At 36.3% G+C, this 27,060-nt stretch overlaps 1 protein-coding gene across 1 annotated transcript in view; it reads right to left on the reverse strand.

Moving 5' to 3' along the window:
* The window catches only part of HHIP (hedgehog interacting protein), a 73,666-nt gene that overhangs the window by 34,161 nt on the left and 12,445 nt on the right, over nt 1-27,060 (reverse strand). The window contains exons 3-4 of the mRNA XM_005154835.3: nt 24,282-24,438; nt 23,290-23,491 (exon numbers count right to left, since the gene is read on the reverse strand). Of these exons, the coding sequence (XP_005154892.2) occupies nt 23,290-23,491; nt 24,282-24,438 (359 nt within the window). The remainder of the gene's footprint in view (nt 1-23,289; nt 23,492-24,281; nt 24,439-27,060) is intronic.

A 27,060-nucleotide genomic window follows, 5' to 3' on the forward strand; every position in this document is an offset into this window, starting at 1 on the left:
TGCCAAGCGTTGTAAATTCCTGTTTTGGATCCTGAGGATTTCGGTGGAGGTGGAAAACCACTAATAATTTCTTCTTGTTCATGCAACTTATATTCACTTGCATGTTTTAACTTGAAGCAGACTTTTTCTGTTGATGCTGATAATACTGTTCTGAGTATAAACCAAACTCCTTTGGAGTAGGAAAGAGTAAAACTTCCTCTAAGTAATGGCAATGACAATTACCTTATTATAAAATTTTGTTTCATAAGGCCCTAATTCAGCACATATTTAGGCACCTGCCCAAAATCCACTGATTTGTTTTTTTTTCTAGTGCAGAACAGGTTTCCATGGAGCAGCTGGTTCTCTCCACTTCAGAGCTTACATGACTTTTGGAATCAGTTAATGAGATCTAACACAATGGTGATGAGGGAATTTATCAGTCTAAAATGCTTCTGATTGAGGGGCGGAGGGGAAACTACTGGAAAGAATGGAGACTTCTCTCTTAATGAATACGACCCTGAGATTTCATAAAGATTTTTTTACGGTCTGTAGCTAATGTAGTGGTTATGCAGCTAAAGGCATTATCTTCACATCATTATAATGAAACGTAACACTGGTATCCTTGACTTTATTAGCCAGGCTTCATTGGTATCTGACATTATATATTTCCTATTATAAATCTAAATAAGAACTTACATTGACCTGCATTAGACTGAACATTAAACAATTTACTAAGATTACGACTTTGAAAGGGAATTTAAAAAAAAAAAAGCAAGTCTTTTAGACCACCAAGAAACAACCATAAATTTAAGGAAATATGAGGTTTCCACCATGTGACTTCCCCTGCAGAGTTATGCAACAGACTGCTGTTACTTAAAGGTCATACATAAAAAATTAATGGTACATTTTTTAAGAGATTTATAGTGTTTCTATTTATATAACTTATATGTCAACTATTTAAAGGTATAGTATACTAAACCAACAAATTAAAGTCTAATCCCTTTGAATTCTTGATAAAATAGAATGCTCTAATATAAGTAATATATAAAAGAGGTTTAATAAATCTATTAATTGATGTGGTATGTGTGATGCAATGACTAGCTGTTCGTTATCTATCATTTGTTCATTTTTATCTTGAAAATCATTTGCAAATGGAGTTGATTAGGGGAGAGCATTCTTTGTCGCATAGGCCTGTTACATGGTGGTGTAACTCTCTTCAGAGGAGCTCTGCAAATCAGTCTCAGAACTAACTTTCTTTCAAGTGTTGAGATGAATGATGCCATTGATACTATCTAGACCTCTTGTTTCCAGATATCTCTGAACTTGCATATATGTCATTTACGCAAGATCTTGTTGGATTCTTTGGAAGTAAAAATTTGTAGCATTATATGAAGGTACCACCTCTTAGTTTTATGCTGAACTTCATTTGCTTTGCACTGAAATGAAATTCAGCAGTTACACAGTTATTCAGCTTTAGCTGAGGCAAGAGGATGACAAAAGAAGACAGAGAGGGGGTAATTTCTCAGATCATTAGAGCTGCTTTACCAGTAGGGCTTGAACTCAGCCATAGGAGTTACAACCTTGCCGTTGCTCACTTAATCCATATACTTATGTATATTTACATGGGAGTTGACATCACAAATGCATCATTTTATGCCAGGAGTCAGAGCTGGCTGTAATGCTGTGTGACAGTAATTATTGATGCTAAAATTCATCCCTGAACTTTCCATATTAAAATAATGCATGAATACCAAGGCTCCATTAAGGCACAATATTTGAGTACCCTGATGAGTGTAAGCACTTTGACACCATAAATATTAATTTCTCATGAAAACAGGTCTTCACAGATAAACAAAGATCCTAGTAGTACAAGAAACACCTATGAATATGCTCAACCATTGTATTGCTTTTGAGCACACCTTATGATGATTTAAAAATGTTTCAGAATAGGCATGGACTCATTTTTTATTGCTTCTGCTTTGAGATGTTAAGCATTAAAGGACATTTCTAAAAGTTAGTCCTTGTTTTTAAGGTTTAACTTAGAACTGCTAAAAAGTGTATACACAGAAAGAGCAATCAGTAGTCCCTCAAAACACAGTGCTGAATGGAACAATGGGAGAGTAGCATTTGGAGAAAGATACTAATGTCGTTATGGGAATTTGTTTCTACCTGGTATTGTGGCCTAATTTTGTCCTCAGTAAAGAGCCCAGGAATGCAGTCTGGTGGTGCTAAATTCCTAAAAATAGGGAGGGAAATTCTCCACAAGAATTTCACCTTTGGATTGCTGTGTCACCCACCAGGTTTCGGTTACAGAATCTCTATTGACTTCAGTGATCGTATCCAGACTCTTGATGACTCACACAGTATTCCTGTATGGATCCTCTTTGTCTGGGCTTGAACAATGTTTCTTGCCTTGCTGTGGGAGATGCTGTTGGTTTCCTTGGCTACTGCTTTCTCCAGCTCTGAAGACAACACACAGTGCCTGAGCGGCCCTTCAGAGCTGGAGCTGATACAGTACTTCTTAGTAAGAGGTCTTCAGCAAAATTACCCAACAGACCTTTGCAAAAAGTACTTGTGCTTGCCTGGATTACTGTGGGTTTTTTTTTTTTTGCTGTAAAATAGAGTTATACTGGTTCTGTGGGTTTTAGGTGTTTCTAAAGTTGTGGTACCCTGTGATTTGCTTTTGCTGACTGAAGAAATGTATCGTGATTCCTAGGCTGCTCATCACCCCTTCATCAGCGTGATTCATTCCCATAGTATGAAACTGTTGTAAAGAAATTTGGCTGCAACTATTCCAGCAGAGTTTATAGGTTCATAGGCCAACCCAAGCAGCAATTAATTTAAAAGAAGATGTGATCATTTCCTACCTTTTATGAGCATTAAATAATACTTTTTTCTTTCTTTTCTTTTGAACAAAAATTAAGACATTTCACATGACTAGAACAAGAGCTGAGAGCACCTATGGTATTTTTAAATATTAATATATTTTACATAAGAAAATCACAAAGTGTTAGAAAAGAATAACAGGTACAGCATTTAAAAAGTTGTTTTTCTTTGTAACTCTAAGTCTAGAGTTTCAGAGAGAAAACACTAATAAAAATTAGTCAGACATCATTATGATGTCATTCTCATAATTTCCCTTGAAGTAAACTAGCAAGTACAAATAATATTTGTAATGTCTGACATCATCTATGTAGCTTTCCATTGCTCAGACTTTGGGTTAATTTAGTGATGTTTCCCATTTGTTAGAGAGAACACCTTCTGGGTGGAACGGATGCCATCACGAAAATCTCTCTGAAGTTAAGCTATCTTTGTAACTTGTTTGAAACAAAAAAAACATAACAAAATCACCCTAAACAGGTGAGGAATAATAGTACAGCAGTAGCAGTTGGACAAAACATAATCATCTGTAAGAACAGAAGCTTCAGTCCTCAGTTAGAATGCACACATGAAAAAAAAGGAAGCATGAATTCCAGTGATGCTCTCTTTAAAAAGAAATAAACATCATAATAACCATTTTACTCAGGAATCACCACTTCCTTCTATGTCACATATGCCCGTTTATCATAGTTTGACCTGCAAAAGCTTCTTAGAATCACTTAAACTATAAAAAATGTTTCAGAGTTAGCCATGGACACAGTTTTGTTGCTTCTGGTTTGAGATGTTAAGCATTAAAGGCCAATTCTAAAAATTATTCCTTGTTTTTAAGGTTTAACTTAGAATAGCTAAAAAGTATATAGGAATCACAGAAAGAGCACTCAGTATTTCCTCAAAGCTAGTCTCAGACTGACCACAAGCACTAACTCATATTTTAAAATCTTAGTCTTATATTTACATTAATTAGATTATTGTCTATTAGGTGATAATTTGTGCTTATAGAATGGCCAGCCACTGCCTGTCATCTTCCTTCTTTTCATTCTGAAGTTTTCTGCAATTTTTAAATGGCAATTTAATTTCATTATTGCTCTTAGTGACAGGAGATAAATCAGTACCACAATGTTATCACAATATTATGCAATAGCATATGCTAGTAACATAGGTAGAAGATGAGAAAGTTGTATTTAACATGAAACAAGTCTTGTTCCCCTTGTGGAATTCACAGTCTTGTTTTTTCTGTCTCTTGCCCACCTTGTCCTTTCCTAGATGTAGGCCAACGAAGTCTGAGCCATCTCTCCACTCCCATAAAAGAGTACAGGAGCAGGAGAAAAGGTGGGGAGACATGATCCCCATTGCCTTCTCCAAACCATCTGTGCTGTTCTGCTCCACAGCATGACTGACCTCTCAGCATCTTTAATCTTAACATACTTTTGATCTAAGCAAATATGTACTGATTGAGTTAATTTTTAATGAAATTATCAACTGGAATTATAATTTCTAGTACTATTTCAAGGATATGCAGTACACAGATGATTTGGACTAATTTAATCCTAAAACCCCTGATAACTTTTGCGATACTACATTGTATTACTTAATATAACTTGAAATTTAAGTAATTCTTATTCATTATTCCTGATTTTGTTGTTGTTTTAAGGCTTAGGCATCTGTTTTAAATGGTGTTTTTATTTACACATGGTAACTTCTGAATTTGATTGGCCATAGCTAGATGTGACAGTTACTCAAATTCAAAGTAGAAAAAATGACTAGAGTTGTCAGAATCTTGTGATACAGTGATTCATTATTCCTTGATAAATGCCAACATTTTTCATTGCCTTCTCTCCCCTAAAAAAAAGGAATAAGGAATTCACCCATTTACAATCTATAGTTAAGTATTGAATTGAACATTTCCTGAAAGAAAAATGGCTAACATAAACATAATTTCTCTAGAAATATGAGGTATGTAATAATTAGCAGAGCCTCGCTGAGCCACAAAAACCATATCCCCTTAGGAGAAAAAGAACAATAACTACTGAAAAAAGTGACAGGCTATACACAATTTGTTAGATCTGAAGAATACAAGTATAACTGCTTAGACATATTTAAAAAGTGGTAAATTCACTTCCTCTACAAATTCATAAACTCACAAATGTTTCCCTGGAATTCTTCTTGGAACTGATAGAGGAAAATCTCCCAGGGACACATGAAATGAACTAAGTGTAATACAAAGATTGCCCTTTCTTATATGAATATTAAAACAAAGCAGATACTCTCCAGAAAACCAGCAGGTTCCCCTATTCTCTACTCATATGGGCTCTTCCCACAGTCTCACTGCATGAAGGACTCACAAACTTCGTCAGAGCTGACTGTGTGGAAGGAATGTGGACTCAGACATTTGAAGACATGCCACAGAACCCTAGCAATCCAGTCTCTTGTTAATTACAACTAATACTCCATTATGTTGTGGAATTTTCAGCTACATGGCTGTGCATACGCATCTTAGTATGTTGCATAGCCAATGTTTGCAATTGTATTACAAGCCTTGCAAAGCAGAAGAGGTGTATTGAAAGCTGAAATTAGTAGAATAAAACACTGCAGTAGGTTTTCAGCTTCTTGATTTGAAATTTTTAGACTTCATGATTGCAGGAAGAAGTCTGAGAACATAAATCAAGGTAAAAAGTAAGGAGGCAGTGAATTTCCAGTCCTGTTTCCAAATAGCTTTTTAAAGCACATGGCTTTAAAGCCAATTTCACAGTTTTGGAGTCTGCCTTATAAGTGTCTGAATGGACAGGATTGAAGGCACTTTGTATGGCTTACTTAAAAATAACATCCTAACCCAAGCTATATATCACAATAAGTATTTAATACTTTTATGTATATAATAAATATTCAAGTCTAAGTATCTGGTTACAGCCATGATTAAGAGTTATGAAAATCAGCCCCTTAAAAGATGCTCTTCAGTAGAAATGCTGTTAGTAGTGAGGCATCCTTCACACCCTTCTATGCACTTGTGCAGTTCACTGCCATGAACTCAAGAGTGACAGCATCTGTTATTTCTGAGGTGCTGTGCAGGTCTGTACACTGGCAAATTTCATCTGAATATTGTTTTTTGAGAAATTTTAAAAATGCTTAAGAGAGAGAGGAGCCAGCCTGGTATGAAGGTCTGTATCTACAGTGATTAAAGCAACTAGATGGGTTTTATGGTGTGAAGAAGGACACAAGGGTAAGAAACCTATCTCGGCGAAGATGCTCTCTAGATTAAGGTTTTAATGAGAAGACTTGATCTTCATTGAGTTGGAGAACTTCCTCTGGCTGGATAGCTGCAGTCAGAAGGAATGAATCAGAGCTACAGACATAGATTATGGCACTTTTTCTTTTTAAAATCACACTACATTTGCAACAATACAGGCAGGGATTGACTGGCTGGGGACAGCTCTGCTGAAAGGGACTTTGGTAGACAGCAATCTGAACATGAGCCAGCAGCGTGCTCTGGCAGCAGAGAAGACTAACACCATACTGGGCTGTATGAACAAGAGTACAGGCAGCGAAGCAAGTGATCATCCTCCCTTTACTCTGCACTCACAGGGCTACATCTAAAATACTGGCCCCTCAGTCCCAGAATGATAGTGATACACTGGAGTGAGTTCAGTGAGCGGTGGTTGGGGGCTGGAGCACTTGATCAGTGTGGAGAGCCCAAGAGAGTAGGGCTGGCTCAGCCAGAAGAGAAGGCTTTGAGAGCTTGTTCAACAAGTGGCATCGCAACAAATTGAGAACTGCATTAGTAATGCGAGCCTAAGATTTTTGGCAAAACATTTCTGTGGCAGTTATGGTTGGAAAATCCTGATCAGTAAAAAATCATTTCACACATCCCATACAAAGGTCTAACTTATCAAGCTATTTGTTTTGTTGTTGTGGACTTCCTCTCATTTTCTTTTTCTAGTTTTTTTTTTTTAATTGTAATTTCTCATCTTGACCTGAGAAGGTTTCCAAATATCAGTTTCCTTAAAATCAGAAGGGGAATTCTGCACTTGATTCATGGTAGGGACTATAATCTGTAACTTTCATACCCTGAATATCTTCCCTAATCATTTATATAGAGCAATGAGTCTCTTTTACCAAATGATATTTAATTACACACAGTAACACAGCAGGCCTGTTTATGAGCAGGCATCATTGACTTTTTATGTGCCTTTGGAGCTGCTTCTCTGATTTTTGTCTGTCTTATGTTATATTCTATCCAATATTTTGCACTTTTATAATTGCCTCCAGAAGTATATCTTGACAACCCTTAGTCACTGTTGGAAATGCTTACTCTAGCATCCAAGCCCTGCTATAAAGAAGACTTTACATGTGAGTCTGACAACCTAAGAAGTTACAACCAAGTCACCTAGCTCTGCAGCGTATTCAGAGTTTCAGATAAAACACAATTTTGAGATGTCTTGTTCTGCTTCACACAGAAAATAAAGAAAGAAACATTAACATTATGATATTTCTGGACAAGGAATCTGAAAGAAAGATTAAAGGCGATAGCTGTACAGACTACACCACCAGCAGAGCTAGGACCTGCCTCTACCCAGTTTTATTGACATATGATCCAATTCCCCATCAGGAAAGCTACATGGCTGCTGTGATTTTTGTGAACAATTGGATAATAAATTATAGTAGTAGGAATGCTACAGGCAAATCTTTCATTAACTGGTGTTGAATCAAAACTATCAAAGCAGCAGCATGTAACACACAAGTGATTATGTTGCCCAAATGTCATTCCTTTTATGTGTGACAATTCAATTTATTAAACATTTTCAGCAAAGAAAGGAGACTGAAAAGGCAATATTGCCTTCTCTGAAATTTCGTACTTCACCTATATCTGCTAGATCTTATTTTTTCCAAATTATATTTTTAGATGCCAAACAAAAACCCTTTTCAACACTATTTAACCTAATTGTACCTGGCTGAACTTCTGAGGGTGCTGCTGGGTTATATAGTGACAGTGTTTGTTCTTGAAAGTACTTCAAACCCTCTTTTGGATACTGCATAATACATGCTTTTTTAGAGTTGAATAGCTACTCTGAGCTGATGCTTCTTAAGTATTAAGGACAGAATAGAATAAGGTGAGAGCTCTTGGTGTGTTTAAAGGTTCTTCCTGGGGTATGTTATCTGGAATTTAGTGAGCCATTTCATTGCCTAGATTTAGAAAATTTCTCTAAACTTCTTACCAATATACCAATACTTTGTATTGCCAGCAAATTCTGCCAAATAGTAATCATGAACTCTTCAAAGTAACAGCTGATTCTGGATGTGATACTAGATTACAGATTTTAGAATTCTTTTCGAGATACTAGTTATTTATTTCATCTATTAAATTTTTACCTCATAATTTAGCAGTGTAGCAGGGTCACTGGTATAGAGTTATTTTTTCTCCATTATCCTACTAATTCTTTGAGAGAATTCTGTTTGTGTCAGCAAATTAACACTTACACAAGATGCTTTTTTGACCTAATTTTACAATTCTCTGTTTTTCTCACCTAGGGTTTTTCTAAGTGGCCTGTAATTTGCAAGGTGAGCTTCAGAGCCCTTTTATAGGCAGGCTCACAGACAATAGTTAAGATTTGTAAAAATACATAGTACAACTTCATTTTCTCAATTATTTAATTTTCAATTCCTTTAGAGCAATTATTTTTAGGGCAATTTATGCTGGTGATTTCCAGCATTTCTCTTCTTCCTCTTTTTTTCTCAGCCTACAGGTGGAGAAATGGGAGATGTTAAACACCAGCCACAGGGTGTGTCTTTCCCAGTCTCTCTTAAGCAAAGAAAGCAAGTGGTTATCTTTTCCTTTTATACTCTACTGGTCTAGCTGACTGGCCTCTGACAAAGGCCATCACCTAGCTTGAGGAAGTACATCTTTTATCACAATGAATTATAATTTTCTTTATATTTTTCCCTATGTGTCCTTTAAATTTCCTCTCAAACCTCAGAATGTTGCTCTACCATAAATGTTTATGGGAAACTCCTACTTACTTTGCCTGTGAAACAATGGCAGGATATAACCGTTATTCTGCTGTTCTGAATTTATATTCTGCTCTATTAGTGTCACTTGAGTTGGACTTCCATTTTATTATAGGATTATTAATTCTGGGGCCTGAACATTCCCTCGTACCTTGCTATATTTCTCACCTTCTTGATTCCTAATTGTTCCAGTTTATACATACTTTCTCTGAGTCTAATAAGGTACTTTTAAAGAACCTCCATGCTGCTTCCATGGATTTTAATTTCCTAACTTTCCCCTTCAGGCTATTTCTAACTTCCTCAATATAAAAATCTTCCTTTTTTGAAAAGTACTGTAATATTATTACCTCATGGTAGGATCCCATGGGAGGATGTTGAACTTCATTATATTATGGTCACTTTTATTTAGTGGCTCAACCACATTAACTTCCTGAATCAACTCATAAATTTCACTCAAGACCTGTATCAAGACTAGATTCTCCCTTTCAGTAGTCCAGAAATCTTGAAACAAATGATTGTCTCTAGTGACCACACACTATTCCAGTGTTAGACTGAGAGGGCTTAAAAATATGTGCCTGTGACATACATGAAAAAGTTACCAGGAAATACCTGTTTATTCGATGCACTTTTAAGGGTGACTAAAGTCTAAAGAGCTTAATTGTCAGTGAAACCACATGGAGCTTTCTAAATTCAAATATTCCTTCTATGTGCATGAATCAAACTGTATGCTTGGGAGGTCAGTTACACATCTTACTCTTGAGTGTGTTGAAATTCATGTTTGTGCACCATGAATTCCTGCAAGTTAAATATCCTACAGTTATTTAAAATCAGCAAATGCAAATTACTGGCTCTCCCATGGCTTGAGCGCCTAAGCCCATTGAAACAGCAGCAGTTGGTTCCTTATGTTATAAAAAAAACCCCAAACTGAAACCAAGCTGTTAATTAATGATTTTGTGACCTGTAGTAAATAGAAACAGTGACATTTTACAAATGAAAGTACCTTATAATGTACAGTCATGTATCTCAAATAAGCAGTTGTTGTTAGGCTAAGATTCAAGTGTAAGCAAACTGTAGTAAAGAACTATATACTAGTTTTGAAAAGCAGGTTAAAATATGGTCTGTCTTTGAACTAGATCCGCTGCTTCTCTGAATTTATAAACATGACTTTGAAAGAATTTATACTGTTTTCCTGATTAGAAGTCCCTCTTCTTTTTTTTCCATTACTCATTTATTTCAATCCCAATTTTAAAATCTATCTCATTAGAAAAGCATTCTCAGTAACAGAAGTTGAAACAAATATAAACACATATCCTCATTCAGCATAATGCAAGACAGCTATTGCTATTACATGTTGTAAGAACACTAATATTTGTCTGTACTAGACTAAATTTCTTTATTCTTTTAAATCCCAAAGTGACTACTCTTAAGTCTAAATTTGTCAAATGGGAAATGTTTGATTCAGTAATATTACAATTTGTGGTTCACATTTTGAAAGAACACTAGAAATGATTTCTGAAATAGTTTTTGCTGACATAAACACAGTTAAGTTATATTTTTGCAGTTTCCAGGATTTTTTCACTTGTATAAAGCACTAGAAGTATTCTGCTCTTTCCATTTTTTCTAGTACTATAAGAACCAAGAAAGCAGGAATTTGTTTAGCTCATTGGCTCCATTTATACTCAGCCAAGACCATGATCTTGGAAACCCTGTAACTTGGCTCAATTCAGTACAAAGTTCTTTGCAAAAAGCCCATGCAATTAGAACAACACAGTGTATGCTCAGTCTCAAAATTAAGATGATAAAGTTTCACACTATTAAAACTGAAACACAGAGTCACATGGACTCAGACCTTTCATCAGTTAAACACTCCTAATTCCACTAGGTTTTGGTCAAATGAAGAATTGTGTGGTTGAGGACAGCACTAAGAAAACACTATTCTACCTTTTGCAAATGGGCAGAATTAAAACAGAAAATAAGGAAACATAATGGAAGTAGTGTAAGTTTTAGGCAGATCAGACTCAGGAGCTTCTTTACCCACTCCAGACAGAGTGATATTATAGTATGACCAATGACCTTTGCACTTTGTATTTTATCACTGGTTACTGCTAAGTGATAATGCACATTTGTAACCAAACTGGCACACTGCAGAGTCTGTTCTAAAATCCAGTGCTTCATTTTTGAAGCTAGTCTTTTTCAAAATCCTCTCCTTCATTGCATATCTGGTACATCAAACACAAGTAAGATATTCTCTTTGCTCTCTATGAAAACACCTGCAATTGGTGTTTTGATGAATTACAGCACTTAGAAAAGCAAAGAAATCAAAGTCAGTACTAAGGAGTCTAGTTGATTGTGTTTCATTTCACCTTCTAAATTGCTCACTGGTTGTTGAAGGTACATTTTTGTTTTATTAAACACAGGTAGGAATTCTCAGACCTTATTAAAAGCTTATTTTAGCAGTGCTCAGATGGGGAGTAGAGTACTAGTTTCTTTTATGCATTTTGTTTTGGGGATCTTTTTTTTGACCATTCACATAAAGTTATTCCAAAAGTTACTACTTAGTAAGTAGTTAACTAATTTCATTTCCCTTAGTAATTTGCCACTGTTTTTTCCTTAGAATATGTACTCCTGGAAGCTGAAATATATCTGCAGATAGTAAAATATTATAATATTTATACACACTTGATAAAATGTATATAAATTTTACACAAAATAAGGGATTATATAAATTGTATTAAACTGTGTTCCTTTTGATCTTCTATTTTTGCCACATACATATTCAACATACTGTTTCAAAAGTGTAATTAAACGGTTCATATAATTTGTAAGAAGAATGTATCTACAAGAAGGAAAAAATGTTGCAAGTGGCAAAATTAAACTACAGCAAAAACGTAGTTTTGAATGCTTCTGCTTCAAGAGCTGAAATTACTTTTAAATTAAGTAATTAATTGCACATTTTTTTACCAAGCATTTGTAAACACAGAGTTTGATCCAATTTATCTGTGGCCTTCCCACCCCCACAGGCCTTTGGGGAAGCACAGATACTGTCTGTGGGATAGTTTTGATTTGTCTCAAGAGGGGCAACCTAACAGAGGGGGTAAAACCTCACAGAAGTTAGTTTCTGCTATGCAGTTCTCTAATATTCTGTGCTTTTGGGTTTATCTGTCGCATCAGACTTTTGACACGATATCTGGAACTGTATTTGGCAGGGCTATGATCCATGAGTAACTGTAGGGGCAAATTTGAGTAATGCCATAGGTGGCTTGTTAAATTTTATTTGATCTTACTGACCTGTTTGCACACGCGCACACATGCTTGTTAGATGAGACCACTGACTTCTTGCTCTTTCCCCTCAAAAAGTCACTGTAGCAATAGTGTCCTATCATACCCTGGAGGTGGAAAATAGCAGTAATGGAAGCTGCCAATGTTTTGCATTGCCTTTCTTCTAATTTGGAATTGTATTTATTTGCCTAAATGTTTAAAGTGTTCAGTGTTTAGTGCACACATTAACATACCTAAACATTGTCTGATACTTGATAAGGAGAGTCATAAGCAAGTGCATAGTCACATCTTCAACTAGGCTCCTATGAGGTACAATATTATTTTGTGCTCATTTGTCACAACTAAGCATTCGATTTGTAATGGAAAGGCATGTGTTTTCTTTAACAAAGAGCTTGAAATTATGTCCTGAGAGGAGCAAATTTCTTTCTAATGTGGTTCCCCATGAAAACTGATCAGACTTCCAGAAAATGATACAGATACTTCAAGTTTAAGTAAGGATTTTTCTTATGTAGCTTGATATATATATATTATATCAATATCAATATAAATTATAAAGATATTTATATATATATAAATCTCTTCTCCATGCTACAGTGTCACTCAGATCTAGTCATCTACTAGCACTTCTGGTACGTTGTCTCTAGGCTGTTACAGTGATTGAGAATCTCGCTGATAGAAATTCACGGAATTTTTAGGGATGTCCAAAATAGAAAAGTTTTTGGTGATTTACTCCTTCTTTTATTTCTTTGCAAGGCATTCAGTTAGCATAAAAATAATGATCATTACATAAATTAAAGTTGCTGCAATTCAGCTGTAGGGACTGCAATTCAATTCCAATGAAGATAGATCAAGGTTTTAAAAAGTATCTGCTGTAAATTAAAAACAAATGGTTGAAAGTATTTTGCAGACCTCTCTCCCACAGATTGTATATTCAATTTTCCAAATTAAATCTAAGAGAGAATATTACTTTATTGAGATTTATGGAATAATTTCTTTAAAAATTCCAGCAATATGAGAATGCAGGCAGACACTGACAGTGAACAAAAGTAAGTGTCAGCTACTAAGTGGTTTCATCTTTTTGGAGTTTGGGGTTTTTTTGGTAATGGGAAAAATTAGTTCTGACTGTTTTTTAAAGCTAAAATTATATATAAACCATTAAATTAGGGACAGATCATTTGTTCAATTTTAACTGCAAAGGGAATAAAATGGGTGGAAAACATGATAGTATAGCTGTACTCCGTTGGAGGAAGTGTTCCTCCCTCAATCCAACTTGCTGATCCTGTCTAAGGAATAGGACTTAAGAGCTTGCGAGAAAACGTGTGTAAGAGGATATAGGGGAAAATTGTTCTGTGGTATCTGGGGGAAGTATATATAGGAATAGCAGTTGGGCTGTATTAACTATGAAAGTATGTATATTATTAAATTTTTCATCTCTTTCAAGACAAAGACATAACCTATTTTCTGTATGGCATAGTACAAGGGATATAACACCAAAGGAAATCATATAGCTGTAATGGACAGGAAAGTGCATAGAAGCATCGCGGACATGGTACTGGTTTTGAGAGGTCCAGTACTTCATGGCTGCCCTGAAGTATTCTACGACCTCATTACAGATGTCGGAGTGTCCAAAAGCTTAAAGGGCTGATGACTCCTGGAGCCTTAGTGGACTGTTAAATCTCCTCCCATTAAAGAAAAACATGTGGTTGAAACTGTGTTGGCTAAAAACCATGGAATTTTCTGCGTAACTTTATTCCTTCTTTGCCATTTTGTGTTGGATATCATGATCTGCCTGTTATATTTCAGCAAACGCAATAATTTCCTTTTAATTAGATAATTACCATGTTATTCATTGGTTTTGATCACTTCTAAATTCAGCTTTTGGTTTTAACAAATGCAGTTTCAGAAGATGATAGATTTTTACATTTTTAAAACCGCTAAATGTCCAGAAAGGATTTGTACACATAACAAAATTAAAGTAGGGATTATCTAGCACTGTGTGTGGGATACAGCTATAATCTATACAGTGCATGGAAAAGAAACTGGCATTCTCAACTGCACTGCACACATCTCAGTAATAACAGGGTATGAGGCATACAATTTCACAGAACACCCACAATGAAAATTATTCTTTCCAAACAGAGAATTGTTTTGGAATAAGTTAGGTTAATTGGCACCATGGGATTCTTCTCAAGGAAGCACAGAACATTAAAATCTACACATGTGCATGTAAAATGATAAAGTATTATCTTCTTTCCCCTCTCAGCTCCTCAAATCTAAGACACGCTACCCAAAATCAACAGAAACGATTATGTTTTGTAGATTCAAATTTCCTTAGAATAAACTGGCAATTCTTCATCTGGTCAGCTTACAACCTGAGAGTCACTGCACTGTTCCACAACTGCTAGCTGGGATATGGTTATCTAGTGCAGTCTCTTACACAGAAAAAGGTCCCTAAAGCTTTTGGCACATGCTTTTCAGAACTGTAAGAATCTTTGTTTTTCTGTGCAAGAAACAGAGCTATATGACAGTAAGGTGCAGTCAGAGGACTGTTGTGCCCCTATTAGGATTAGAACCAAACACTGCAAATGGTTAATGAGAAATCCAGGCACATTTCAATGTCATACAGTCCTCGGTTAAAACTCTGATTTTTACAGTTTCTGAATACAGTTGAAGTATTATCACTCTTTCAAAAATCATTAAGAACTTGTCACTAATAAAGAAAAAAACCTCTCCTTTTCACAAAGAAGGCTGAATTTCTCATGCAGGCTGCAGTGCTGTCCGCATTTCATTAAATGCTGAGTCTATTTCATTAAAGTTTAAGGTCATTACAAACCTTCTACTTGGTTTATCTTTAAAATGCCCTGGACTTTCACATTTGGCCGTTTACACACCTTAACCCTTATTTCTTTTCCAGTTTTCTGCCCCAGTTATGTCGAGATATTTAAAACCAATTAATAGTGATTCCTAAGAGGGAAGTCACAGATGAGGTGTGGCCTCAGGAATGACATCCTTTGTGCTGCAAGTCTGGCAGCTCTTCTGGGCATCTTAAATGAGTAAGAAACTCCATGTCCTGTGACCCCATGTGACTTCACATGTAAGTCCTGTGCTAAAGAACAGTCCTCATCACTTCCCTCTCTGCAGTCTCCAGTGGAAAGCTGAAGTATATAGTGGTTGCCTTGTCATTTTTGCAACAGCATAGCCAGCATTTCAGCTTCTCACCAAAGGCATTCCTAGAGTCTCCCCTTTCATTCCCTGAAACAGAAGATCCAGGACACCAAAGAACACCCCAAAACATATATCACTGTTATAGGCCAATAATTTTATTTCCCTTGCCACTCTGGGCCTATGCACATCCTTAAATGGACTTACCATTGAATCAGTGTTAGAAGCACAGGAACAAGACAGCAAACAGAATTTGCTCTCAGAATAGGTAGAATTAATTGTAGAATAACAAATGAAAACTTATAGTGTTCATAATAGAATAAATGCCATATTTATATACTATACTATGACATTGTTATTTTAGAGGACTATCTCTAGTCCTCTGACACCTGGGTCAGAGCAATCCCAGTCACAGCTACAGGTTGGGCAGAGAAGAGATTCAGAGCAGCCCTGTGGAGAAGGACTTGGGGGTGTTGATTGATGAGAAAATGAACATGAGCCGGCTTCAATGTGTGCTCACAGCCCAGAAAGCAACCGTATCCTGGGTTGCATCAAAAGGAGCATGACTAGCAGGTCGAAGGAGGTGATCCTGCCCCTCTACTCTGCTCTCGTGAGACCTCACTTGGAGTATTGTGTGCAGTTCTGGTGTCCTCAACATCAAAAGGACACGGAACTGTTGGAACAAGTCCAGAGGAGGCCACGAGGATGATCAGGGGACTGGAGCACCTCCCATATGAAGACAGGCTGAGAAACTTGGGGCTGTTCAGCCTGGAGAAGAGAAAGCTGCATGGAGACCTCATAGCAGCCTTCCAGTATCTGAAGGGGGCCTACAGGGATGCTGGTGAGGAACTCTTCATTAGGGACTGTAGTGACAGGACAAGGGGTAACGGGTTAAAACTTAAACAGGGGAAGTTTAGATTGGATATAAGGAAGAAATTCTTTCCTGTTAGGGTGGTGAGGCACTGGAATGGGTTGCCCAAGGAAGCTGTGAATGCTCCATCCCTGGCAGTGTTCAAGGCCAGGCTGGACAGAGCCTTGGGTGACATGGTTTAGTGTGAGGTGTCCCTGCCAATGGCAGGGGGATTGGAACTAAATGATCTTAAGGTCCTTTCTAACCCTCACTATTCTATGATTCTATTCTTCATAGACGGTCTGGTAGAATAAAGGGGGTTTACTTTCCAGAGTTTTCATAGACAATGTTTTTGAATAACTCTGAAGAGTTGCAGGCACATTGGGTTGAAAAAGGAAGAAATTTAGATCAGATCTCTTAATTCTCTTTCCAGTCTTAAAGGCTGGGGAGAAGTACATCCTTCCACTGCTTCCCTGTCTCTCCATGCATCAAGATAATTCCCCCTTTGAGAGTAACTGGTCACAAATTTAGTAGCCACTAAAAATTTGGCTTTCTAGGGAGCAGAGAGGAGAAGATAACCTTTGCCAAGAGTATAAACTAGTGCTTAGTGGAGAAGAGCCCAGCTTGCTCTGTGACGTTAAGGCAAAGAAGAAGTTCAAGAAAGGTTCATCAATTTCACTCTCATCCATGTACAAATCCAGTGGAAAATAAATAGATAGAAATTACTGGACTTGGAAGGATTAGCATGAACTGTGTGAATTGTCGGTCTTTTGTCAGTAACATAAATCCTGTTGGTATTGATGGACAGTGTATGTGTTAATGTTCATCAGCATGATGCAAAACCAAATGTACATATGTACTGTCAAGAGGAATATATATGAGAAGTTTTGTCAGTGGTATATCTGAACATACAATTCAGCAAATAACACAATCTGATTCTATTCACACGCTAAGTTTTAAACAGATTTTTATCATTGGTTTCTTACAGTTTTCTGCAGCAGCACTCCTCACTGCAAGGGCTGCCCCTTGAAACATGCTGTGCTAGTGCAGGGGGTAGTGGTATTCTTTCATTGTTTTAATTTGTATTTTATCTTTACTGATCTGAGTAATATGCATCCATGTGATTAAATGTTCTGTCATGATACAAAGATGAAGACATAGTAAAAGTTTCACTACTAAGCCTGCATTCCTACATAAAGTTGCCTGTGATGACAAGATGCTCATTTGACCCTAGACACTCTGGAGTAGCTGCTCATGGCAGCATAGTTAGCATTTTTAATACCTGACAGTCTATTTTCATAGTCTTATACTGAATATACAAATTGCTATGTTCCACAGCACTCTTCATGGCATCACAGAAGGTTTCTACCTGAATCACTGGGTCACTCATGAATAGGATTCGTGCTCTGATATAAAAGCTAACCAACATGCAGTATGGAATATATCTAACTTTTAATTCTTCTTAAGACTATTCGAAATTTGCTGTGCAGACACTTAAAATAATTGTTGTCAGATATTTCTATTTCATTTTCACCGCAAAGAGAATTGGCTATTCAAAATGTTTACAAGGAATTTTGTAGGAATATAGCATTTAAAATCCTTTGGGAATTAAAAAACCACAGAAACTAGTCCTACTGATTAAGTTGCAAATAAGGTGAAATAAAAAGGTGATTATGGCTTAGGATTTAGAGGAAGTTTCTGTCAGAATTTGTTCCTGATAAGGAAAACTGTAGTCTTTAGAGAAGAAGGTGACAGAGGTCAAGGAATCTAACTCATGTATTCTTAACAGTGATCTCCAACACTATTTCTTTGAGATTTTCTGTCCTTTTTCCCTTCCCTTCCCTCCCCTGCCCTGCCTTTTCCTTCCTCATAGGCTTTGCCCTTTATCACAATATTCCCATGAGATGTACTAAGAATATTTTACTAGTAACTCAAAAATCTCTATGCAAGTACAATGGTAATTCCATAACAGCAGTTTTTAAGGATACTGATTTTGTAGGGGATTATACTCTAAGCACTGTGTGAGGCAAAGTGCAACAGAATGCCACCATTCTTGCTGGCTGCACAATTTATGACCCTGTAGTCAGCAGATAGATACGCACCAGAGCCACACCAGAGCTTGGCCACAATCAAAAGTAGTAACAAGAAACTGGAAATACTTTAAGGATCAGAGATGACAAGGAACAGAACATGAACCCCAACTGCAGTTCCATACCTCATGATCTAATTCAGTTTGTGGATTTATAAGTAGAAAACTACCATGTAACTACAGGGACTTGATTTTACCATTGGCAGTAGTAAGATGTAAACTTGGCTACTTTGTGCAGTTCTGAGGTCCTGCATTTTAAAAGGATGTTGGGAAGTTGAATGATTGTAGGGAAGTACCACAAAAATGATTTAAGGACTAGCAGTTGCAGCCCCAGAGCTACTTAGCTTTTCAGAAAGTATTCTGAAAGCTGATTACAGCATTTAACTCACAAGAGAAATGGTAGGCTCTTCCTTTTTTGTTGTTGCCAAGTCATACCTTGATGCCTTCCCTTCCAAGCAATATATTTTAGACTAATGTGTTTTAGACCAATACCTGTTTTTTGGCTCACGAGACAAGAGAGTGAGTGAAAACTGATGTAATAGGTTGTGATACATTTAATGGTGGCTGCTACTAACCTAAAGGTTTCCAAATCTTAGGAAATAATACAGTTAATAAGATAAAATATAGCCAGAGGAGTAAGGAAATTTGGAGAACTCCTAGGCCATTGAGCATTTTTCTGTAAATTAGATACAATCTTGAGTATAAGGTGACCGATGTTGTAATAATAACATATTCAGCACTGCTACATCTACATGGGTACTAATATTTTCATCAAAAAAAATGTCCTTGCTACATAACTTTGAAGGAAAAACTGTAAAATATTGTCCTGTAACTAACAACTCTCTTAACCACAACATAATGGAGCAGTAAATCATCAGAACAGGGATGCAGACTTTTAGTTTTGGTTTTTTTTTTCCTGTAAATGCTTATTATTTTCTTCTACATACATGCCACATATGCAGGGTACTTTGTTATATTAATGGTACAGGTGGTGGCATCAGTATTTTCTCCATTCCACTGGGCTATATACTACTAAATAGTTGAGCCCAGGTGCATGTCCTGCATTTGAAGTTCATATCTCACTTATGTCCTCATGCAATTTTTGGCCAGGACTGAGGTGCACAGCTTCCTTCTTTTCACTACATTGTTGAGATAGGGAAGTAAAGACTAACAGTGGCAGGAGGAACTTGGCCAAGTACCCAATCCATCCATACATACTACAGTACTTATGTACCCAGTGTGACATAAAATACATTGGAGAGTGCCACAGATGTTTAATTAGCAACTTCTTAATTAAGATCTCTAAAGAGTTTCCAACAACTAAGTTAAAAACTAGAAGATGAGAAAAGCATTCCTGCTAACTGTGCTGTCAAAGAAGATTAGACATTGGGAAATGTGCAGAGAAAAACTATTTCTTAAGCTCTTCAGAGTTTTGGTTGGCTTTTAATCTTCAGGAATCTTGTATCTAATTTTCTCTTAAGTAGGCCCCCAGGAAGCACACGGTACCATCATCTGTTCATAGTATCTCTCTGTTACAAAATACTTCTACATGCTTGTGCTAATTCCTTCTGTGATACTGTCAGCATACAAAATTATCACTTCTTCTCTTCCACTTCAATGCCTTAAAATTAAATAACTGTAAATGGATTTTACAGTTTTCAAGCAGAGCCCTCAATGACTTTATTTAACATTAAAAGCCAATGGACCAATAAAACATATGCATCAAGTTGTACCACTCTTCTTAATTTCTATTTATATCCTCAGACTGACAAGAAGCAACTCCAGATAACCCTATCTATGTGCTTAGGTGAGCAGGACCAGTGAAGAAGCCTTACAAACTCACTCACAACAATGTAAGGGGCTCCAGATGAATCTCATCAACACAGGAATCATTAGTTCCATCAGAGGAACAAAACAGCATCCTTTTAGGAGGGTATCATGGCTGACTGCTGTATTCTCCCTCTGTACAAAAACTCTTCCTCTGTTTTTGTATACTGCTTTACTCCTCATCTGACTGACACTGCTGTGATGAGTGAGATGATATTAGTGAGATCAGAACTAATGCCCTGGACTATATTTTTAAGAAGAAGAAAAAACTTCTGTTTCTTGGTTATAATAGCCTCAAGAAAGTGTTAAGTATATTATGTAAAAGTCATCATGCAGCAGATTGGCTGCTTTGTGACAATAGAATGATTTCATCTCCCCTAAGTTTTCTCTTTACATTGCAAAAAGAGGAGAAAATCAGGCACCACTATTTTATTCCATCTATCAGCATTAAAAATATCTTACTGGCATAGCTGTCCAAACCACTTTTCAGAGGCATCAACTTAAATTACCTTTTATTCAACCACAGCTGCATAATTATTATTATGTACTGAATACAACATATGTCTATAAAATTAAAAAAAATATTTTTACTATTGTCACTAGAGTTAAGTGTTTGTATTTCAGATACAGACAAAAAAACAACAGAAACTGCTGTTTTCAGACACTTGGGTGTCAGAGAGCTTATTATTTTTAGGGAAAAAGTTGTTTCCCTTTTCTTGCTAATATTGCTCCAAGGTCAGAAAAGGGGTGAACAGATTTTGTTTATTTCAATTTAAAAAGCTATGTTAATTCAAGAATAACATTATATGGGTGATGTTATGCAGGAATTAATCAGATATTTGGGTTGACATCTATGAATCTGTGTAAAATCAACAGAAGACTCAAGGCAACATGCTACTTTCTCAAAATATTTCACTGGAACATATGTTTGATCAGGGACAATTGAGTCTTTATTGATTTAATTTTCTTTTTCACTTACACTGCTGTATGAGAAGAATCAGGCACATGGAGCAAAAGCTATACATACAAATTCATTCACTTGGTGCTACAGCATTCCTTGAGTTAGGACAGAGGACACATTCAGCAGTTCTCACATTCTGCATGTGGATGCAGGGGTTTAGGTAGTGGTTTGTTATGGGTCTTTTTTCAGTTGCTGGCTGTACACTATCTGAACTGCCTGCTGGGAAATTGTCTATCCACACAATAATCTCCAGTCTCTCTGATTTCTATTTTCAAAGTGTATACAGATGCATAAAAGAAATATACTTCAAGTAGTCTATTTTGATGGAATAACTGCTACCATTGTCACAGTCATCTTCCATCCTTGTAGGTAAAGGACCTTGAACAATGATTACAGGAATCAGACAGCAGCAGATAAGCATAAAAATGTTTAAGAACCTTTGTTTTAAAACTACCATTTGGATTATGTGGGGTTTGTTTTATTCTATTTATTTATTATTTTATACAGTGTACTCATTCCTCAAATTCTTTCCCCTTCCTATTGAAGAACTGGAGTATTGCTTCTAGGCACATTCCCTTTCTCCTTACCTGTGAAGTATATAAAGCCTCCGTTCTTGCCAGCCTGTATTAAGCACTGCAATACAATTATCCTTAGTCAGTGGACTGTTATCTCAGGAAATTGAATTAGACTTTCTAGCTTAGAGAACATCAAATTATTTACACAAAATGTTATAGTTGAAACAGATCCAGATTAGAGTATTAAATGATGGTTAGGGTAGTAAAGACTAAAAAGATCAAGTGACTGATTTGAAACAGAGCTAAAAGTCAAATCTGAATCTGAGGGTAGCTGTTTAGAGTCTTATCGAGTTGGCTAGTGCTTATTCAGAAGCATGGAAAATTAGTTTTCTATTTAGGCTTTCCCCTAAATTCCAGCTATAAAAGTTTCCTCGAGGAAGGTTCGTTTGGGACTAGTAGCAGTTCTGAGGAAAGTTTCGATGTTGGTTTTTCACAAGCACAAGCTATCAGAATTTTCAGTTAACAAATATAAAACTGAAAAAACATGAAAAAAAAAAGGTTCCTTAGGCTGGTGTTCAAAAACCCCCTAGTAAGTCTCTTCTGTTTTGGTACTTGAACATAATGGTTAGCTATGGAGGCAGAAAGGGAAGTGTTCAGCAAATCACAGAATAATATAAATTGGTTCTTTTCCTGAAAAAAAGGTGTAATATATTTAATTTCTCTCTTTCAACACAAACTACAAACCTTTGACATTTCCTCTCAGAAAAGACTATCTTAATTGGCTTACTGCCCTTACAGCTGAAACACGAAATGATTAGTTAGCATGTGCTATGCATTTCAAATCAATACAGTTTGTCACAATTATTATTTAAGATTACTCTGTCAAGAGTATGTCCATGTATCTTTCATCTGTGATGGCTTTATCATATATATTCCTGACTGTTCTAGGCAAAACCTGATTGCAATTTAAATTTGCTTTATGTGTTTGATTTTACTTGGATTACCACTCTAAAATGTGACAAGGAATCAACATGGAACAATGCTTAAGACATTTTCAAGGTAAAATATTCCACAATAGATTTACAAGTTTTCCATTAGTACTTACCCCATATCTAGATGTAATTTCTTGCCTCCACCCTCCAACTTATTCCCATCAGTTCCCATTCACCATTCACTCCCCTGACCATTAAAGTCTCAAATACATGCTGGTTTAGAGCAGCCTCCCGCCAAGAGCAGCTTGTGCTACATTTGAGATTGAGCCAAGAGGGAGAAAGCACCACTGCCCCTCTCCTGGGGGTCACTGAGCACTTCCAGGCCCCCTCCTGTGTCCAGCTGCCAGGGCACTGATGAGCACCTGCAGGTCAGGGGAGGCCCTGAGCCAAACTTGCTCCCACTGGAATCACAGCAAAACTCAACTGAATTCAGAGGGATGGAAATGAGCCCAAAGGATGAAAATATAAAAATAATGCTGGAGGATGCTGGTGTTGGATAATTTCTTCTGAATTTAAAGTGAGGAAAAAGTGAAGTGAAACAGAAAAAGGTGATGACAGGTATAAGATGCTATGTTATCCCTCCCCAAAACAAGTAAGTTTTTAGTTCTTTGCCAGACAGAACTCTAGTGTCTGTTGTCATTAAACTCCTTTTTCGTTATTTAAATTGAAATAATTTCTGAAAAAGGTTTCTTCCCTTTTTCCCCATATACAGGCTAAATTATAAACAGGTAGATAGAGGAAATATAAAATCCAACCTTTATTCCACTTTGAACAAGCTTGTGTATATCCAAAAAAGGTTCCTTGAGTATGTCTCCTTCAGGACTGAAAATCTTCACATATCCTTCTTTCTCAAGAATAAACAGGCGATGGGATCCATCCCCACAATGTACTGCTCCAACAGGCTGCCTCAGTCCACTCACGACCTCCTGAATACAGAAGCAGTTGTGCTTGTGTTTCCTAAAATAAACCAAAAAAATAGTGAGAAATTTCTTCTTTCTTGTAACGGTGAAAACAACAATGACCCTAAGAGATAAAATAAGTGTTCTGTAGTGATATCAAAAACACAGTTAAACAATCCAGAGAAAATTATTTCCTTAAATGTACGTGAGCAGATAATACTGAAAATCACTTTGAACTTCACTTGAGCAAGATTTGGTTTGTACAAAAGAAAACCAATTCATCATATCTGAAATGGTGAGGAACAGGAGAGAAAAAAATTGGTAAAAAAAGGAGAACAATTTGTAAACACAAAATTTCTACAATGAAGACAGTAAATTCCAGCAATTTCATAACATTTGGCTTCTAAACCCTGTTTAAAAATAATGGCTTATGATGGGACAAGTCTAATTTCATTTTCACAAATAAAATTATATGAATGAAATTAATTGAAAGTTGTGAAATAAATATTTTACTACTAAACTTATTGTAGTTGTTTAGTAATATTAAATTCAGGTAGAAATGACTTCCTAGAACTATGTATGATCCAGAGGGTGGACCATAACCAAGATCCACAGGGTGGATCAAACCAGGATTCTAACACCTTTTCAGCAATGCAAATATCAAATGGTACTGAAATATTGAAGCTAATGTAACTTTCTCTTTGACGTACGCTAGCGGCAGCGAAAGAAAGTAACATCTGGAAAACACAGCTGCTGAGCATAAGCACACACTGAGCTGTTTCACTGTGAAAACCACAGGCTTTGCTACGGTTTTTTTTTCAGATTAAACAGCATTTATCTTTATGAACCTGCTGATCTCTTCCTCTTTGTCATATTCTTCCATGTGGTCCAGGGAGTTAGAGGCTGGCCCTCGCACTTGTTTTCTTGGAAAATCTGGAAAGCATACACCACCATCCTTTCTTGCATAGTAAAAGCAAAACTCATCAGCTGTAGTTTGGAGGAAACCTTCAAAATGCAAAAGAGCATACAAATATTTAGTGTGTTGTCATGTCTGCAGTTTCGTGCCATCAAGCTAATCTTTAAATAGATTATATACTGAATGAAAAAAACAAGTAATTTTAAACAAAGTGCTATCTGCAATAAAAGCCTGCTCTGTATAAATACAAACTGAGTAGATTACCTTTGATAGTTTATTCTTCTGTATTTGTATTAAGCCTTATTTTCAGTGTGCTTAAATAAAAGTACCAATTCATTTAAAACGACACTACAGTTCACTTATTAAAATATTAAGAGACAAAGTTCAAAGTTGAAGCTGTGATATACCTTTCCCTGATTTTAACTCTATTAAGTATCTTATCAGCTGTAAAATAGCTTGAGCAACTTTCATTTAACCTCTGTTTTTCTAAAGTGGCTTGGTGTAGTAACAATTTCAGTTAAGACTTCAGAAAACGGCAGGCAGTAAACACTTTGTGGAATGCTGGCAGCAAAGGACATCAGTTGGAGAGGTAAATAATTGTCTCAGAAAGTGAGAAGTACTGGTGAAATCTGCACTTCGTTGACATGCAGTTGGCCTCTGGTTAACTCCCAGCACTACAGTGGCTGAACACAGTGCCCAATGGTGAGGTCTCCTCAGCTCCATCCACTGAAAAGCATGCTATGTTTCATGCTGCATTGGAGTTGACTTTAAGCTGGCTTGGATGAAAGGTGGTCTTTTGGTTTTAGGCTAAAATGGGAAGGAGTTTGAAGACCCAGGGAAGCAAGAAGTTCATAAAATGAGAGCCTTTGAGGAAAAAGCCTGCCTTTATACTGATACTACGCTATGTTTAATGACAGCAAAAATATCTATTTCTGTCCACAAACTTATTTCTAGTAATTTCCATTCAGTTTTTAATCTTTAGTATTAAGTCTAAGAAGATAGATAGAATTTCGCTAGTTTTACATTTACTATTCTAATATAACATTGTTAAGATAGTATGTTTTATGTTACCTTCATTCCTTTTTGCATTATTGGCATACTGTGTTAGGATGTAGTATGGTCCAGGACATAACTCACAGGATACACAGAATTAACACTTAATTGGAATTAGAGGCCTAATTTATGCCTGACTTTACACTCATGGATAAGGCAGTAATCCATAGATCTTGGCTATAAAACCTTTGGCTTACAACGTACAATAAGAGCTGATCAGGGACAGCTGTGTTGCACTGAAAAATGCCAATTTCTTAAAAGCAAAGCTTTTTCAGAAACATTATCAGTTTCGACAAAATTTTAGCTAACAGGATGTTTCTGGTCCAAACTCAAACTTCTGGTCTAAATGAAAAAGAGAAACAAACAGCAAACCTCACATCACTATACTCCAATGTCTTGTAATTAGGGTGTTTCATTAGAAAGAGGAATATTCAGGTCAATGTCCCTCATCTGTCAAGCAAGAGGTTGACCCTAAGTCTCCCATTTCCCAAGTAAATGTCCTAACAACGACTTTATTAGCTATCCTGGGGTGGTCTCTCTGTGGCTTTCTTCATGGAAAATTTCGAAAGAGTTCAATTTCTTCCTTATGTGGAATAGGAAAATTTTTTAGATCCCAGAATTTTTGTGGAGTGCAAAGCCTTTCCCACCCAACTATACTTCTTTTCATATGCATCTTCCTTGAAAAATATTGGAAAAATAACATGACAAAGCCTGCCTTTGGTTTCTATAAAATAATATCTGGAAACACATGGTAGTACGTTGTGGTGTAAAAGTTTAATTATCATGATTTGGAGCTTCAGTAAATATCGTCTCTGAGGAGCTGGTTTTAATTTATAGTAGTTATTTGGAGAAAATGGGAGATATAATTTCAAGTGGAACAACTGGAGAGGAACACTGATATAATCACGGAGTAGTATTCCAAGGCTTGTAGATATAATGCCAAAGTCAAAAGTAATCTAAAATCTTACTGTTGAATTATTTGACTTAGGAATACACAGTTTTGTCCTCAAAAATTTATTTCTCTAGGCACAGTGGGTCATTCAAGAAAATGCAGTAACAAATTGGAGGTGTATATTTTCTGTGGATTTCTAGAATTTTTCAACTATACCACCTACTATTTACTAAACTGCTCTTGGCTTGAATGTTATCTTTAGTCAGAAAAGCTGAGAGCACACTATGATCATATTGTTTACTTGGTACATGTTCATTTCAAATAACAATCAGATGCAAACCTTACTTGACTAATGCCTTATGCAATGCCTTATCTTACATGTAGGACTAAGCCCTTTTCTTCATGAAATATTTTATCATGCACTTAAGTACATATTGCACTACAGTTGCCTTTTGCTATTTAGCAAACCCACCAGCAGGTTCCCACAAAGGAGAAGGCTTATGTTCATTTTCCTTAGAAATGCTCATAAAAAGTGGGGTGAAATTGTAAATACTGGAAATACATTTTCACCTGTGTATTAGGGATGGAATATTGTCCTATAAAAGCCACAGTAATTTACCAAATAAAAATAAATCTGGTTGTGTTATATAGGGTAGAATTCAACTTACTAACAGCTTCACCAAAGACAGAAAAACATTTGCATCTACTCTCCTATCTGCTTGTAGCCATTTAATGTTCTCTTTATTGTGCTAAAATCCTAAGGTCC

Source organism: Melopsittacus undulatus, chromosome 7 (assembly GCF_012275295.1).
Source record: "Melopsittacus undulatus isolate bMelUnd1 chromosome 7, bMelUnd1.mat.Z, whole genome shotgun sequence".
In the NCBI taxonomy this organism is placed as follows: domain Eukaryota; kingdom Metazoa; phylum Chordata; class Aves; order Psittaciformes; family Psittaculidae; genus Melopsittacus; species Melopsittacus undulatus.